Raw genomic sequence first — 15,184 nt, 5'->3', positions numbered from 1 at the left:
CAAATGTAGAGAACAAACGTATGGACACCAAGGGGGGAAAGCGGCGGGGGGTGGGGGTGGTGGTGTGATGAATTGGGAGATTGGGATTGACATATATACACTAATATGTATAAAATGGATAACTAATAAGAACCTGCTGTATAAAAAAATATATAAAATAAAATTCAAAAAAAAAAAAAAGAGAGAAATATGTGGTCTCTTTATCTTCTATCCAAGCAGGACTCAGCTCATCTTTGCTCCTGCCATTATCTTTATCTTGGAGTATCTGTCCACAGGGGACAGATTCCAGCTGCTCAGCCTGGGGCCCACCTATCTCCTGGCTCAAGGTTCTGGATCCAGATCATCACAATTGTGGCAGATATCCATTTTAAAGTCGAGTAGGTTAATATGACCAACATGGGGAAGACTTATGTTGCAACTGTGGATGGGGGAACAGAGTTGCATTGGTTTTCTGTTAGAGCAGAAATGGATTTCAGTGTTGGCTTCAGTCTGTAACATATTTTGGGCGCCCACCGTGCTCAAAACAGCTGTTTCCTGACACTTCCTCTCCTCCCCACATCCTGGAGCAGGGTGGGGAAGTGGCGAAAAGGAAGAAAAGGCAAAGAGGATGTGGAAGGCAAGCAGGTGGGCATCCTCTGCCGTCCAGCCTCACCCTCCAGCCTGCACCGGCAACGCCCCTCGGCCCCGCCCTCGCCCCAACCTACTTTAAACTCCCGCCCCCTCTTAACGACGACCAATGCCCAGCCGGGGAGCCCGCAGGAGGCTGCGGATTGGCCGGCGCCGCGGTTGCCCAGGTGACGGGTGGGTCCTGCTGGGTCCCAGAGCCGGGCGCGGCGGGGGCGAGGGTTGCCCGGTGGTTTCCGTCCCGGCCCGCCCAAGCCTGCGGCGCCCAGGTTTGCGCCCGTCGGTAGCTGGAGGGGGCTGTCCCCGCGCGCCCCTCCGCCCAGTGTGTTTCCTGCCGGCCTCCCGCTAGGGGCGCGACGCCCTCCGCCTCCGTCTCCGCCCCCAGGATCTGCGGCTGCCAGCTTCCGAGCGCGGCTTCCCTGGACGGCGGCGCGATGGGCTGCGGGAACTCCACCGCCACCAGCGCGGGCGCGGGCCAAGGTGAGCGCGGCGGGCGGCTGGGGGCGCGGTGACGGCGACTCGGGGGCTGTGGGGAGCTCTGCAGGGCGGGCCGCCTCTTCGGGAGAGGCCAGGAGAGAGGCGGCGAGAAGGAAGGATGCAGGGACCTCGGGCAGGGCGGGAGAGCAGCCCCCTCTCCCCGTCCCCATTTTCGGGACAGGTGCAGACTGTCCGGTTTTGGAAAGACCGAAAGCAGGGCATGTCCCCCCTCTGCGGGGGCGGTCGCGCCGGGACGAGGCGAGCCTGCAGAGCGATCCTGCGGAGGGAGCGCGGGAGTCCTGGCGGCGGGGCTCCCCTGCAGCGCGTAGATCTGGAACCCTCCTGGGAGAGAGGGTTCCTACTCGTGGCCGGCGTCCGCACCCCCTCGTCCCGCAGTCGCTCCCGCAGGCCTCGCCTCCAGCCCCTCGGAACCCAGAGGCTGCACCTGGAAAAGTGCAGGAGAACAATTCAGGACTTTTTTGGGGGGAGGGGGGTGCTAGTGCGTTGGGAAGAACTGCAAACAGGGCTCTAAAAATTCATCCGAGTCTGTCTTGATGCTTAAGACCCGCTGGGCTGCTTGTACGATTTCTCTGAGAACCTGCAGTATTGAGGACGCTTTAGAATATGTGTGACAGAGCTTTAATATTAGCAGTGATCTGTTCGTATATTTTTCATTTAAAAAATAAAAAAATATTGAAAGTTTTGTTTACACCTCTTCATTTTGTTGATTGGCAGGGGAAGTCTTTTACAGATTTACGCAGTCAGCCAGGCTTTGTATCGAGTGACTTATTCCAAAACTCAACCGTTCTCTTTGACCCAGCTAGTGTCTACTGATTTACGAGTCTGGATCTGTTTTGAGTAATATCTGCTGACCTATTTTGGTGTCTTTTGGATAAAGAACTCATATCTCATCCAGTTGAGATTAATCAGATGCCACATTCCATCCTAGCCAGCAAATGGGAACAGCACTCTGATGCTGCAGTATTTTCCTAGGCGGGCATGGATGCCCTGTCAATGTCTTTGTGACCTTGGGTCTGTCACTTCCCTTAACCCAGACCTCCTGGAAGATGTAGTTTAAAATTTAAGCCTTTTTCATTTATTTAAAGTTTATTTTGATGTTCACGTATGGGATCAGAAATGGAAATCTGCTCATTTAATTGGCCAAGTTTGTTATTCCTCTTTGGCTGTCGGTGACCACACAAATGGAATATTTTAAGAAACGGTGCTACAATATGTGGGATTCTAGTCCTAGAGCTTTGAATGAACCCAGGTAATAATTCATTGAAAAGTTTATCTCTTGCAGGTAACATTTACCATCGCGAATTAAATTCTCAATCTTGTGATAGGCAGAGAGCCACTGGGGAACACATTTTTCAATTCCTGTAACAGTGACATAGGTTAGTTAGCTTAGTTAGTGCCTTAAGGCAAGGACAGGATTCTAACTTGAGAGTGGCCAGAGAGCTCTGCGTGGAAACCTGGAACAGTGTCAAGGCCATTTCCTGCACCAGGAATTACAATTGACTCTTGAGCAACATGAGGTTGAACTGTACAGGTCCACTTATACACGGATAGTTTTCAATAGTAAATACTAAAGTACTACACGCTCTTTGGTCATTTGAATCCGAGGATGTGGAACTGCGGATATAGAGGGCTGACCATAAGTTATACTCGGATTTTCAACTCTGTGGAGGGTTGAGGCCCCTAACCCCTGCGCTTTTCAAGTGTCAAGTGTATATCTCTCGATCTAACATGCACTGTGGCCCTACGCCTTCCACTGCATGTTCACCCTACTTTTAAAAAGGTTAAGAACCATTAACCACAATACACAAAAAAGGAAATCATAGGAAGGATTTGTAACAGATTTCCTTTAAAGTGGAGCTAGTTTACTTCATTTACATTTTTGTTTATTAATGAACTGCTTGTCAGGTTTGGGGATAGAGGGAGGAGTTCCACTGCTAAACCAGAATGATGATAAGGGAGCTCTGCAGTGGTAATGTAACAAACAGAGAAAATATAATGCTCTTTACAAATATTTGGTTGACCTTCCCCCCCCACCCCAGGAGCACATCCCTTATTATGTAAAGGGAAATACAGTTATATTGAAAAAAAACATTCCAAGTGCATTTCTTCTTGATGAGTAGCCTCACTTTTGTTCACGAAGGACAGCTCCTGTAAGAGCATGCTGTTCTCTCCTCAAGCTCGCTCTTTGCTAAAAATTACTGTATGTTCAGAGAAGAGCAAGATGCCGAGGGCAGACTGTAAAACATGAAGGAGGAGAAAACATTTGAGTTGGGAGTTGTTGCATCACTTCTTTGATGGCTCTGCCCTTGTCTCTGAGAAGTCACCCCCCGAACATTTCTCTTCTAGGGAGTCCAGCTGGCTAGCTTCGGGATTTGTTCATTGTTATTTTGAAATTTTCTATCAGCTGGTGGTAGGACTTCTGTTTCAGAAAGGAGGAGAGATGGAAGGTTAAGAAAACAGTTCAGAGAAAGATGGTGGGCAGGTGCTGAACTTGAGTCTGGAGAGTGAGGCTCAAGCTTGACACTGGCACTGTGCTGGCTGTGTTACTGTGGGCATTTCATTTTACTTTTTTGTACTCTGTATTGTAATTGTTATATAGTAGTAGAAACTACAATGTTGAAGGTGAGATGGTTTTCCTTGAATATTTTTCTATAAGAACATGGCAAATCTACTTTCAGAGGATGCATTTGCACTTTATAATGATGCCCCCAACCTGAAATCTCCATTGTAAGCCCTGTTTTACTACCTAAGCAATTCAGGTAAAACCAGATAATTGTTTCTGTTTTCCCTGAGCTATTTGGACAACTGCTTTTCTTGGCTTTTGTCTGGTGAAATTGGTTTCTATGACAAATTGATATTTAGCGGTGTACTTGAGTAAATTTGATTCTGTATGTCCAACATGTGGAAAAACTAAAGTGCAGTACAATGGTCAAATGGCCAGAAGGAATCAGATCATTCAGTCCCTAGATAATTCAGGTTAGGTTTCCTTTATAGTAGATTTCTAACTCTATGTGCAAAGCTTTGTACCCTTTTAGGAAATTTTAGGGCAAGGGTAGGGGCAGCCAGCAAGGGATGATTGTAGAATGAAATCAAACTTTCCCCCTCTTAAGAAGCTGATTGTCTAGGTAGGAGGGTTAACCATTTGAGAACAGTTGCAAAGCAAGGTGTAGTAGAATATACATCGAACGTCCAAATGCCCAGGAGATGTTGAATAAGATGCTAGTTTAATCGGAGAAATCTTTGGGGCGGAGTCAAGCTATCAGTGCTTCAGTGTAGATGGGATCATGAGAACCGTTCTGCTTACACAAGCGCTCTCTCCATTCTAATGTTTTAATAAGATCACCCTCTCAATGTAGGAATTTGATTTTTCCCAACTTAGAATTGTACAAGGACTTCTTGTATTTTCCATTCATTGAAGACTCAGTACATTTTTCCTGCATAGTGTAGAGTCTAGACCCTAAACTGTAGAGAAACATCTGGGTTAAAGAGTCCATTTTTAAAAATTGAAGTATAGTAGATTTATAACATTTTGTTAATTTCTGCTGTACAGCAAAGTGATTCAGTTATACATATATATACTTTTTTATATTCTTTTCCATTATGGTTTATCTCAGGATATTAAATATAGTTCTTTGTGCTATACAGTAGGACCTTGTTATTTATCCATCCTATATATAATAGTTTGCATCTGCTAACCCCAAATGCCCACTCTATCCCTCTCTCACCCTCCCTCCGCCTTGGCAACCACAAGTCTGTTCTCTATGTCTGTGAGTCTGTTTCTGTTTCATAGGTAGGTTCATTTGTGTCATATTTTAGATTCCACATATAAGTGATATCATATGGTATTTATCTTTCTCTTTCTGACATAAAGAGTCCATTTTTAAGGAGTTGTGTTTGCTATAGGGCAGGGAGCTTTTGCTTTCTGTGTGTTTTTCTCTGCTCTCCGTCCCCACCACTCTCTCACTCAGCAATCAGATTCTCTATCCGTTTGTTTTCCCTTGAATGTATTCTCTAATTAGGCCGAGACATGAACACCCTTGCATGTGAACTGATGATCCCCAGCAGGTCAGTCGTTTCCTGTATACAGTCATACATGTAGATTGTTGAGCAAGTCTGTAATGTAAACCAGAAAATCCTATTTTATGTGAACCAGAAAATCCCTTCAAAGTTTGGACGGTTCCAGATATCTACAAGAGCCTATCTCGATGCAGGCTATTTTGCAGGCTGTAGAAGCTTTTTGCAGGGCAGAGTCATTTCGGAAGTGTTCTGCTCATGGTAGTTGATTGAATTGGTGAGTTGTGGGTTTTCTACCAGAGATGTGTAACTGGCAGCTATCTGACCATAGCTTACTACTAGAATGTTTCTATAATGGTTCTTCTGTTATTTATATACTAATAGTCTGAGAAGGCGTGGAGGAGGAATTTACCAGTTCTTTATCCTATTTTATCAGTGTACCCAGGGAGTTACTCTAATTCTTTTGAGTCCAATTACTTAGGTTAGTTATCTCCTTATCCTCAATTAGATAGGTAATTGCATTCTCTTCTTTTGCTGTAGCTGTATGGTCCGGCCTTAATCTACATCTGTAAATGGTTTGGTAGTATTAAAATTCTTCCACCATGCTCAGTATTAGTCCCGGCCATGTGGCGGGGGGGAATAATATAAAATTTTGCTGATATCATCAAAGAAGTCATTAATATCTTGTGCTACTTCCCCCCAGCTCACTTAGGTCCCAGCCCCACCATCCTTCTTTCTGTTCTTTATGCTGAACTCACTCTTGTTTTCTATCTGTTTGAAACACTCTTTGCTGGAGAGCTGATATTTTGTTAATTTATTTACTGTCTTTTTTGTTCCCCTTCCCCAAAGGTAGGCCTCATGAGAGCCTCGCACATCTTGTTCACAGCTGGACCCTCAGCCTCTAGACCAATATCCAAACTTTCAATGGAATTTTTAGGGTCTTAAAATTTTTTCTTTTGTTGAATAAATAACTATATTGGGGAAACAAAGAAGTTGTAAAATTGAGTCCTAAATTTTCATCATGTGCCCTGTGACTGATGTAACACTGGAGGGAATGAAATAAAACCTTAAGCAATCAGGGAAGCCTGCTTGGAGGAGGTGGGACTCGATTTGACTTTGAAGAATAGGTAGGATTTGAATAAGCAGAAAACAGAAGGGAGGGCATTTTTAGAGCCGTATGAAAACATAGGGACAGAAATGGGTTCGGTGCATTTCAGGGCAGTGAGAAGTCAGGCCTGACTGGGTTAGTAGTTCATGTTGGTTGCAGGGTGTTGGAAGTAAGAACAGTTAGGATGGGGGTGAGGAGGACAGAGAGGCAGGAAGGCCTCAGAATTGAGAGGAGGCACCGGAGCCAAAAAATCCTAGTTTGAATCCTGCTTTCATCATTTATCAGCTGCATGACCTTGGGCCACTTGCTTAAACTGTCTGTACCTTAGTTTCCTCAGCTGTAAAATGGGAGAGTAGTTATAGAACCTACTCAAGATTAAATGAGTTAATATATGTAAAGTGCTTAGAGCAGTGCCTCATGTAAGTACTCAGTATGCTATTTATTATTAATATAGGGAAAGACATTCATGACTGGTATAGAAGGAAAGAGCGAGCATGTAGAGTGACATAATTTAATGCTGTTGTCAGGAGTGAGTGAAGTGAGAGGGCCGTCGGTGAGTGATGGAGGCATTGATGTCAGGGACCCCTGGAAGCCAGCTAGGCTGAGGATGGGCTCCATGTGAGGGAGGAAGGGGAAGGGAGAAGGAAAAATGAACCCAAACTGTTAAAGCCTGGGCGACTGGGAGATGTTACTTCCTCTAAAGGAAGGTAGAGGATGCAGGCGACCCATATACTCTTGGGTGTACCGCGTTTGACGTGATGTGAATGATGAGGGGTGTGGAAACGCCTGTGCTCAGACAGTTACCACTGATGCAGCAGAATCAGGAGGTTCACTTGTTCCAACTCCCCAGAATCGATGTTGCAACCATGTGAATGGTTCACGAAGGTGACCCAAGTGAATTACCCAAGTTCTGCCATGAGCCACTTACAGCTCAATCTAGACATGGCTTAAATTATAGCAGCTAACTGTCAATGTGTTACTGTCTGTACTTATATGACTACCTTTATTTATTAATTTTTACCTGCTGAAAGCATAGCTACCCAGCAAGGACAACCTGTAAGCAAAGAGATTTTCTGTAAGAGCTTCCACGTTCATTAACATAATTGTATTTGCAGTAACATGGATGGACCTAGAGGGTATTATGCTAAGTAAAATAAGTCAGACAGAAAGTGACAAATACTCTATGTTATCACTTACATGTTGAATCTAAAAAATGAAACAAATGAATAACTATAACAAAACAGAGACAGATTCACAGATACAGAAAACAAACTAGTGGCTGCCAGGGGTTGGGGGTGGAGTTACGGGTGAAATAGATGAAGGGGATTAAGAGGTACAAACTACCAATTATAAAATAAGTAAGTCACAGGGATGTAAGGTACAGCACAAGGAATATAGTCAATAATATTTTAATAAGTTTGGTGCATAATCTATAAAAATATTGAATCCTATGTTCTACACCTGAAATATAATATTGTAAAGCAACTATACTTTAAAAAAATTATATTTCTAGGACACGTTGACCTGAATTTTTTTCTGCATTACTGAAGAAATGACTAATGAATCTGTATCTCTTATTGACTTATTAAAAAATAAACACTGCTTTAGATGAACTAAAGAGCTGTTGTTCTTCTTCTTTGGGCCAGATTGAGACTATGACATAGTTTTAGAACTATTGTGGGTCAGAGGAGACGTAGCAAGCTGTCAGAATTAGAGGGAACTCTGTTTATTTTTCTGTAGTTATGTTTATACAGTTCTCAGAGGGACGTTTTTCTTTTATTAAACAAATAAATAGTAAAATGTTTCTGCATATTTTTATTATTTCCCATGAGAGCCATAATCATTTATATTTCTGGTGATTTATGCTGAAAGAAGAGTGATTTGTAAATCTTTAGTACCTTTTAGAAATTCTTCATATACATAGTTTTATTTTTTGGTGTGTGTGTTTAAATTATCACTACTCAGTCTGAACAAAGAGACATGATTTAATATGTAATTTAGCAATTCATTTACTTGTGAATATTTCCAGTATGTTACATGAAAGCTATAAAGTGCATAGAGAACAGTGATGAAAAAGGCATTAATAGACTATATTCTCTAATAGACAGATGTATGTGACCTTTTAAAAAGAGAGAAATATTTTCTTTGTATTAGAATTTGGCACATGTAAGGAAACTCATAACAATAAACGTATGACTCTGAACAATATTGAAAACATACTGGGCAGTACAGCTCAATCTTTTTAACTTATAAGACTGATTAGATTACAAAGGAACATCTGTCTATAGGAACCAAGATGTTATAAATATCTACTTAATATCACTGAACTGATGTAGTATCTTGCAGCTGGCTTTCTCAGGCACAAGGAGTAAAATTTTGTCTGTGTTTGTAGAATGTATGATATGTCATATTAAACTTAATTCTCCCCCAAGATTAATTTTGCTATGTATTTCTTTTCAAAAGGGAATTTCTGTTTTTGGAGAGGTGGAGGAGGCCAGGGATGAGAAGGTGTAGTGGGTTGAATGGTGAGCTCTAAAAAGATATGTTCACATCCTAATCCCTGGAATGTGTGAATGCTATCTTGTTTCGAAAAAGGGTCTTTGCAGGTATAATTAAATGAAGAATTTTGAGATGAGGACATCACCCTAGGTTGTCTGGGTAGGCCCTAAATCCAGTGATAAGTTTCCTTATAAGAGACAGACGAGGAGAAGACAGAGATACAGAGAGAAGGTGGTGTGAGGACAGGTGTAGAACAGAAAACGCACTATGTGGCCACAAGCCAAAGAATGCCAAGGAGGGCCTCCTGCCACCAGATGCTAAGAGGCCTAGAATGGATTCTTCCCCGGAGCCTCTGTAGGTAGTTGGGGACTCCTGACACCTTGATTTTGTACTTCTGGCCTCCAGAATTCTGAGAGCACGTATTTCTGTTGATTTAAGCCACCCAACTAGGGGTGATTCATTACAGCAGCCCTGTGGAACTAATACACAAGGCTTTTTCTGCACTTGTTCTGGGAATGGGATAAAATAAGAAAATATAGTTTACAAACTATACCTGGAGCATAAATAATTATTTGCTGAAGCAAATACAGTGCAATTTAATCTTGGTGTGATTCATAAAGCATTTCAAGGTTGTTCAGGGGGTACCCGATTTTTATGGGGGTACCTGATTTTTATAAAACATGAAGAATATCTGAGAGGTTTATTCCCTCCAGATGCTATCCACTTCTCCAGTTCTCGTACACCAACTGGGCTGTCCTACCATCCAGTTCAATTCTGATGCTCCTACCCAGAGTTAGTGTCTGTCACCACAGGTTTGAGGGCTCAGTCCCCTGAGGTGGTCTCACCTCAGATGCCAGTAGCAAGGATCAGGTCCCCAGCTTACTTGCATTGCCATCTGACTTGGCAGCAAATTTGGGGGTTCTCACAGCCCCCCTCCTCAGATTTGACAATTTGCTAGAATGCCTCACAGAGTTCAGGAAGGCACTTTTCTTACTGGTTTAAACATACCAGTTTCTTATAAAGGACACAAATGAACAGCCAGATGAAGAGGTACAGGGGACATGTTAAGGGTCTCAGGGGCAGGGGGTCTCTGTCTCCATGGAGTTGGGGGCTGGCCCCTCCTGGCACATGGATGTGTTCAACTCAGAACCCTGTCCTTATAGGGTTTTTTGGTTTGTTTGTTTTTGCGGTACGCGGGCCTCTCACTGTTGTGGCCTCTCCCGTTGCGGAGCACAGGCTCCGGACGCGCAGGCTCAGCGGCCATGGTTCACGGGCCCAGCCGCTCCGCGGCATGTGGGATCTTCCCCGACCGGGGCACGAACCCGCGTCCCCTGCATCGGCAGGCGGACTCTCAACCACTGCGCCACCAGGGAAGCCCCTTATAGGGTTTTTTATGGAGGTTTCACTACATAGGCATGACTGTTCAGATCATTGGCCATTGCTGATTAACTTAATCTCCAGCCCCTCTCTTTTCCCGGGAGGACAGGGAATGGGGCTGAAAGTTCCAAGCTTCTAATCAAGCCTTGCCTTTTCTGGTGACCAGCTCCCGTCCTGAAGCTGTGTAGGGGCTGCCAAGAGTCTCCTCATTGGAATGAAAGAGGTTCCGATCACCCCTATCTCTCAGGAAATTCCAAGGGTTCTAGAAGCTCTGTGCCAGGAATGGGGAACAAAGATCAAATATCTTTCTATGACTCCTCAATATCAGATTAAGTTTTTTAAATGTTTAAAATAAATTGAATTTGCTATGCATTTTTAAGTGACTGAGGCTTTTGACTTGGAGAATCATGAATACAATTTTAAAATCTTTTGATGAAAGTATTGATAAAAGGTATAGACTTCCCTGGCGGTCCAGTGGTTAAGACTCCACGCTCCCACTGCGGGGAGCACAGGTTCGATCCCTGGTCGGCGAATCCAACGTGCCATGCAGAGCGGCCAAAAAAAAAAACCCAACGGTGTACATAATAACGGTGAAGTGATATTGTGAACAAGCAATAATCTTTAAGTGTTAAAGAAACAGTTACATTTAGAAGGAAATATTCTTCTTTACATACCCTAACCATTTACAATATTTGTCACTGGAACTCTATATGATACTTTTCTGAGAGCAGACCTTCCCGCCTTCTACTTTTTAGGAAGATATTTAAAATTATAATTATCAGTACTACAATTTAGGAAAATAGTCATTAAATCTTTTGACTGACAAAAATTCTAATGGTCTATATATTTTGTGGTGCTTTTATCACACAAGAAACATTTTTACCTTGCCTCCCTTATATTAAGGTACCACGGCTATGTTCAAATAGTAAAGAGTCATTTTGGCAGGAAATGAAGTGGTACTAACAGGAACAAATGTTCTATCCCAGACGGCTTGAAAGAAGTAGCTACACCACTATAAATATTTGTTCAATAAATGATGAATCACATGAACCATAAACATAACTTAAAGCAAATGGGATTTTGGCACTATCTGAATAGTTGTAGTCAAAGGATCTTTTGCATGAATTATCTAGAGAAGAACTCTCCGTCTGGTTAATTATAATCAATACATAGGTGAAGTGTGATTAAAATGTTGCACTGAGGGTAATCAGAATTTTTCTTCTATTTCTAATAATTTTATGATTTTATACTTTTGCAGAACAAAGAGATATTTCACATTTTATATGCCTAGATATTCTGATAGTTTTGCTGAGGGTTTCAACAATTACAGTCGTCTTTTTTTTTCTTTTTTCTCTGTGAAGCTGTGTGTTGGGAGTCGTGTTCTACCCGCCCTGGTTATAACCTTATCATTAACCCCCTGCTACCTTGCTCCTAAGAAGATGCACATCTTCTTCCCTTTTATAAAGATGGAGTGTACATTACAATCATATGTATATACTGGATTTAGTGTTTTTGACTTCTTGGCCTCCTTCACTTTGCAGTTATTAAATAGACGTTGCCCTTTAAATGAGGGACATTTGAGAACAGAAGAAATGGCCTGCTGACTTCCTTCTGGAAGGTAGTACGTGGCATCTGCCTTGAGCCTGCTGGGATGTTAGATGGTGAACCCAGCAGGGAAGCGGCCATAAGGGTGCCTGGAGCCTGGTGCAGTCAAGGTGAAGTGGATGCAGGGTTGCTGGTGGCTGATTAAAATAGGCACTGAGGAGGCAACGTGTGGCTGTTTTGAAGTGAATTTCACAGCCATTTATTGTACTTTGTCTTCTCAGCTGTCTTTGTCGGCCCAGTATTAGAAACTGAAGCTGGGTGAACTAGTGACTGTCAAACAAATACTGGAGCAGGAATTTTACTTGGGTCTTCTGCCTTCCAGTTCCACGCTGTTCTTTCCCTACCACCCTGCTGCCATTCCCTGAGACACAGTGGGGCAGCTTCTGTCTGCTGTGCCCTCCCTGTGGATTGTGCCTGATGGCCCTTCATCTCTAAAGGCCCAGCACTCATGACCCATCATGATCGCTTTCTTCTCTCTGTAAGACATCACAGAATCAGTTCCCAACACCTCCAGCTCTCCCTTCCCCTGAGTGCAGCAACCCCCCAATCATTCCCTGTCCTTTTCCATGAAAATGAAAATAAGAAAATGAGGATATTTATTTTCTTTTTAGACTTTCTTCCAGATTCTTATGCTTGTTTTGACTCTGAAATAAAACGTTAATTTTTATGGGTTTTTGGTGGCACTAATCCTTTATTTTTACCTATCAAAACACTCCACTGTTCTTATGTTAAGGTTTAAAAAATTTTACGTTTTTCTTTTTTGGTTTTATGATCTCAGATTCCAAAGCAGTTTTTATTTATATACTTTTAATGAGAATTGTGGGAACAGAAATGTTACTCTCCCCTGAGTAATGACTCAAGTTTGTTACAAAGTTCAGGTTTGGTCAAAGCCTTAAAAGAATTTATTTGAGACATAGTCTTGATTACCTTTATGCTCTGCTTTGAATTTGCAAAATTATAGATCCTAGATTAATATCACTGGGGTACAGTTTTTACAATTTTGGCAATAACTTTTTTGCAGACTTAGTTGTTTATTTTGTAGCACATTTTCCTTTATTTTCACACCTCTGTGACTTGTGCAGAAGTTAATTTAATTCCCATTTCATAGATATGGAAATTGAGATATTAAGGAAAATGTGACTGCTAATAATAACAACTTAGTGAGCTATTTTTATGTGCCAGACTTTGTGCTGTTTACATCTTTTTATAATTTTTAAAATTTATTAAATTTTTTTTACTGAGGTGTCATTGACATATAACATTGTATTGGTTTCAGGTGTACAATGAAATGATTCCGTATTTGTATACACAGTGAGATCATCACCACAATAAGTCTAGTTACCATCTGTCACCATGCATAGTTAACTTTTAGGATTTACTATCTTGGCAACTTTAAAGTATGCTCTACGGTATTATTGACTGTAGTCACTGTGCTGTACGTGACATCCCCATGACTTATTTATTTTAGAACTGGAAGTTTATATCTCTTGACCCCTGTCACTTGTTTTGCCCATGCCCTAACCCACCTCCCCTCTGGCAACCACCATTCCTTTCTCTATATCTTTGACTTTTGTTTTGTTTTCATTTGTTTTGTTTTTTAGATTCCACATATAAGTGAAACCACATGGTATGTGTCTTTCTCTGACTTATTTTGCTTAGCATAATTCTCTCAAGGTCCGTCCATGTTTTTGCAAATGGCAAGATTTCCTTCTTTTTTTTATTGCTGGGTAGAATTCTATTATTCTAGCCTCTTATATATATAGGTATATCTATATATATCTCACATCTCCTTAATCCATTTATCCAGCAATGGACACTTGTTTTCAATCTTGGCTATTGTGGGTAATGCTGCAATGAACATAGGGGTGTATATATCTTTTTGAATTAGTGTTTTTGTTTTCTTTGGATAAATACCCAGAAGTAGAATTGCTGGATTGTATGGTAGTTCTGTTTTTAATTTTTTGAGGAACTTCCATACTGTTTTCCGTAGTGGCTGCACCAATTTACATTCCCACCAACAGTGTGCACTGGTGCCCCCTTTTTTCCAGATCACTTACCAATACTTGTTATTTGTTGTCTTTTTGATAGTATCCATTCTAACAGGTGTGAGGTGATATCTTGTAGTTTTGATTTGCATTTCTCTGATGATTAGTGATATTGAGCATCATTTCATGTGCCTGTTGACCATCTGTATATCTTCTTTGGAAAAATTTCTATTCAGATGTTTGTTCATTTTAAAATCAGGTTGGTTTCTCTCTCTCTCTCTTTTTTGCTGTTGAGTTTCATGAGTTCTTTATATATTTAGAATATTAACCCCAATCAGATATGTGATTTAGAAATATTTTTTCCCATTCAGTAGGTTGTCTTTTCATTTTGTTGATGGTTTCCTTTGCTGTGTAGAAGTTTTAAAATTTGATGTAGTCCCACTTGTTTACTTTTGCTTCTGTTGCCTTTGCTTTTGGAATCAGATCCAAGCATTAATTTCCAAGACTGGTGTCAAGTAGCTTACCACCTGTGTTTTCCTCCAGGAGTTTTTATGGTATCAGGTCTTACATTTAAGCCTTTAATCCATTTTGTGTTAATTTTTGCATATGATGTAAGATAATAGTTTAGTTTCATTCTTTTGCATATGACTGTCCAGTTTTCCCGACACCATTTATTGAAGAGACTGTCCTTTCCCTATTGTATATTCTTGCCTCATTTGTCATAAATTAATTGACCATGTATGCATGGGTTTATTTTTGGTTTCTCTAGTCTGTTCCATTGATCTGTGTGCCTGCTTTTTGCCAGTACCATACTGTTTTGATTACTATAGCTTTGTCATATAGTTAGAAATCAGGGAGCATGATGCCTCCAGATTTGTTCTTTCTCAAGATTGCTTTGGCAATTCAGGGTCTCTTGTGGTTCCATAAAAATTTTAGGATTATTTGTTCTATTTCTTTGAAAAATGTCATTAGTATGTTGATAAGGATATACATCTTTTAAAGAACTTCACAATAACCTTTGAGAAAGGTATTCTTATTTTCCTCATTTGTCACAAGAGGGAAGTGAGTTTTTAAGAGATTAAAGTATACTTAATGCTATGTGGCTTGTAAAGTTGGAACCAAGTTCTGTATTGTTCAGGTAAGGATATTAGGGGGAGGAAGTGCAGATGGAACTGTGCTGTGGGCAGAGAATCTGTGTTAAGTGATAGGACTGGGGTCCAAAAGAGATGGGTTGTTTTTGGCACGTGAGTGGGAAGCAGAAACAAGAGGGTTCAGTAGCAAATAGAAGCAGAGTTAGAAATGTATGTTACTCCTTTTGGAGCTGGGCTGGCATCCTTGAGTCTTGCTAATTTATTTAGGACATCACCTCCATTTTGTCTTGTGACTTTGCTTTACTTTATGATTAGTACATAGCGTGACTTATAACAGTTCCATGTAGGTACTAGCTTAGAAAAGAAAATATTTCTCAAATCTG

At 41.4% G+C, this 15,184-nt stretch overlaps 1 protein-coding gene across 5 annotated transcripts in view; it reads left to right on the top strand.

The window, feature by feature from the left end:
• The first annotated feature begins 816 nt into the window (after window positions 1-816).
• C10H12orf75 (chromosome 10 C12orf75 homolog) overlaps window positions 817-15,184 on the top strand; it is a 52,402-nt gene continuing 38,034 nt past the window's right edge. For all 5 annotated transcript variants that reach the window (XM_060306723.1, XM_060306721.1, XM_060306720.1 and 2 more), the window contains exon 1: window positions 817-1,104. In XM_060306723.1, the coding sequence (XP_060162706.1) occupies window positions 1,059-1,104 (46 nt within the window). In that variant the 5' untranslated portion in view covers window positions 817-1,058. The remainder of the gene's footprint in view (window positions 1,105-15,184) is intronic.

This window comes from Globicephala melas, chromosome 10, assembly GCF_963455315.2.
Source record: "Globicephala melas chromosome 10, mGloMel1.2, whole genome shotgun sequence".
In the NCBI taxonomy this organism is placed as follows: Eukaryota; Metazoa; Chordata; class Mammalia; order Artiodactyla; family Delphinidae; genus Globicephala; species Globicephala melas.
This window is presented reverse-complemented; position numbering and strand designations above follow the sequence as displayed.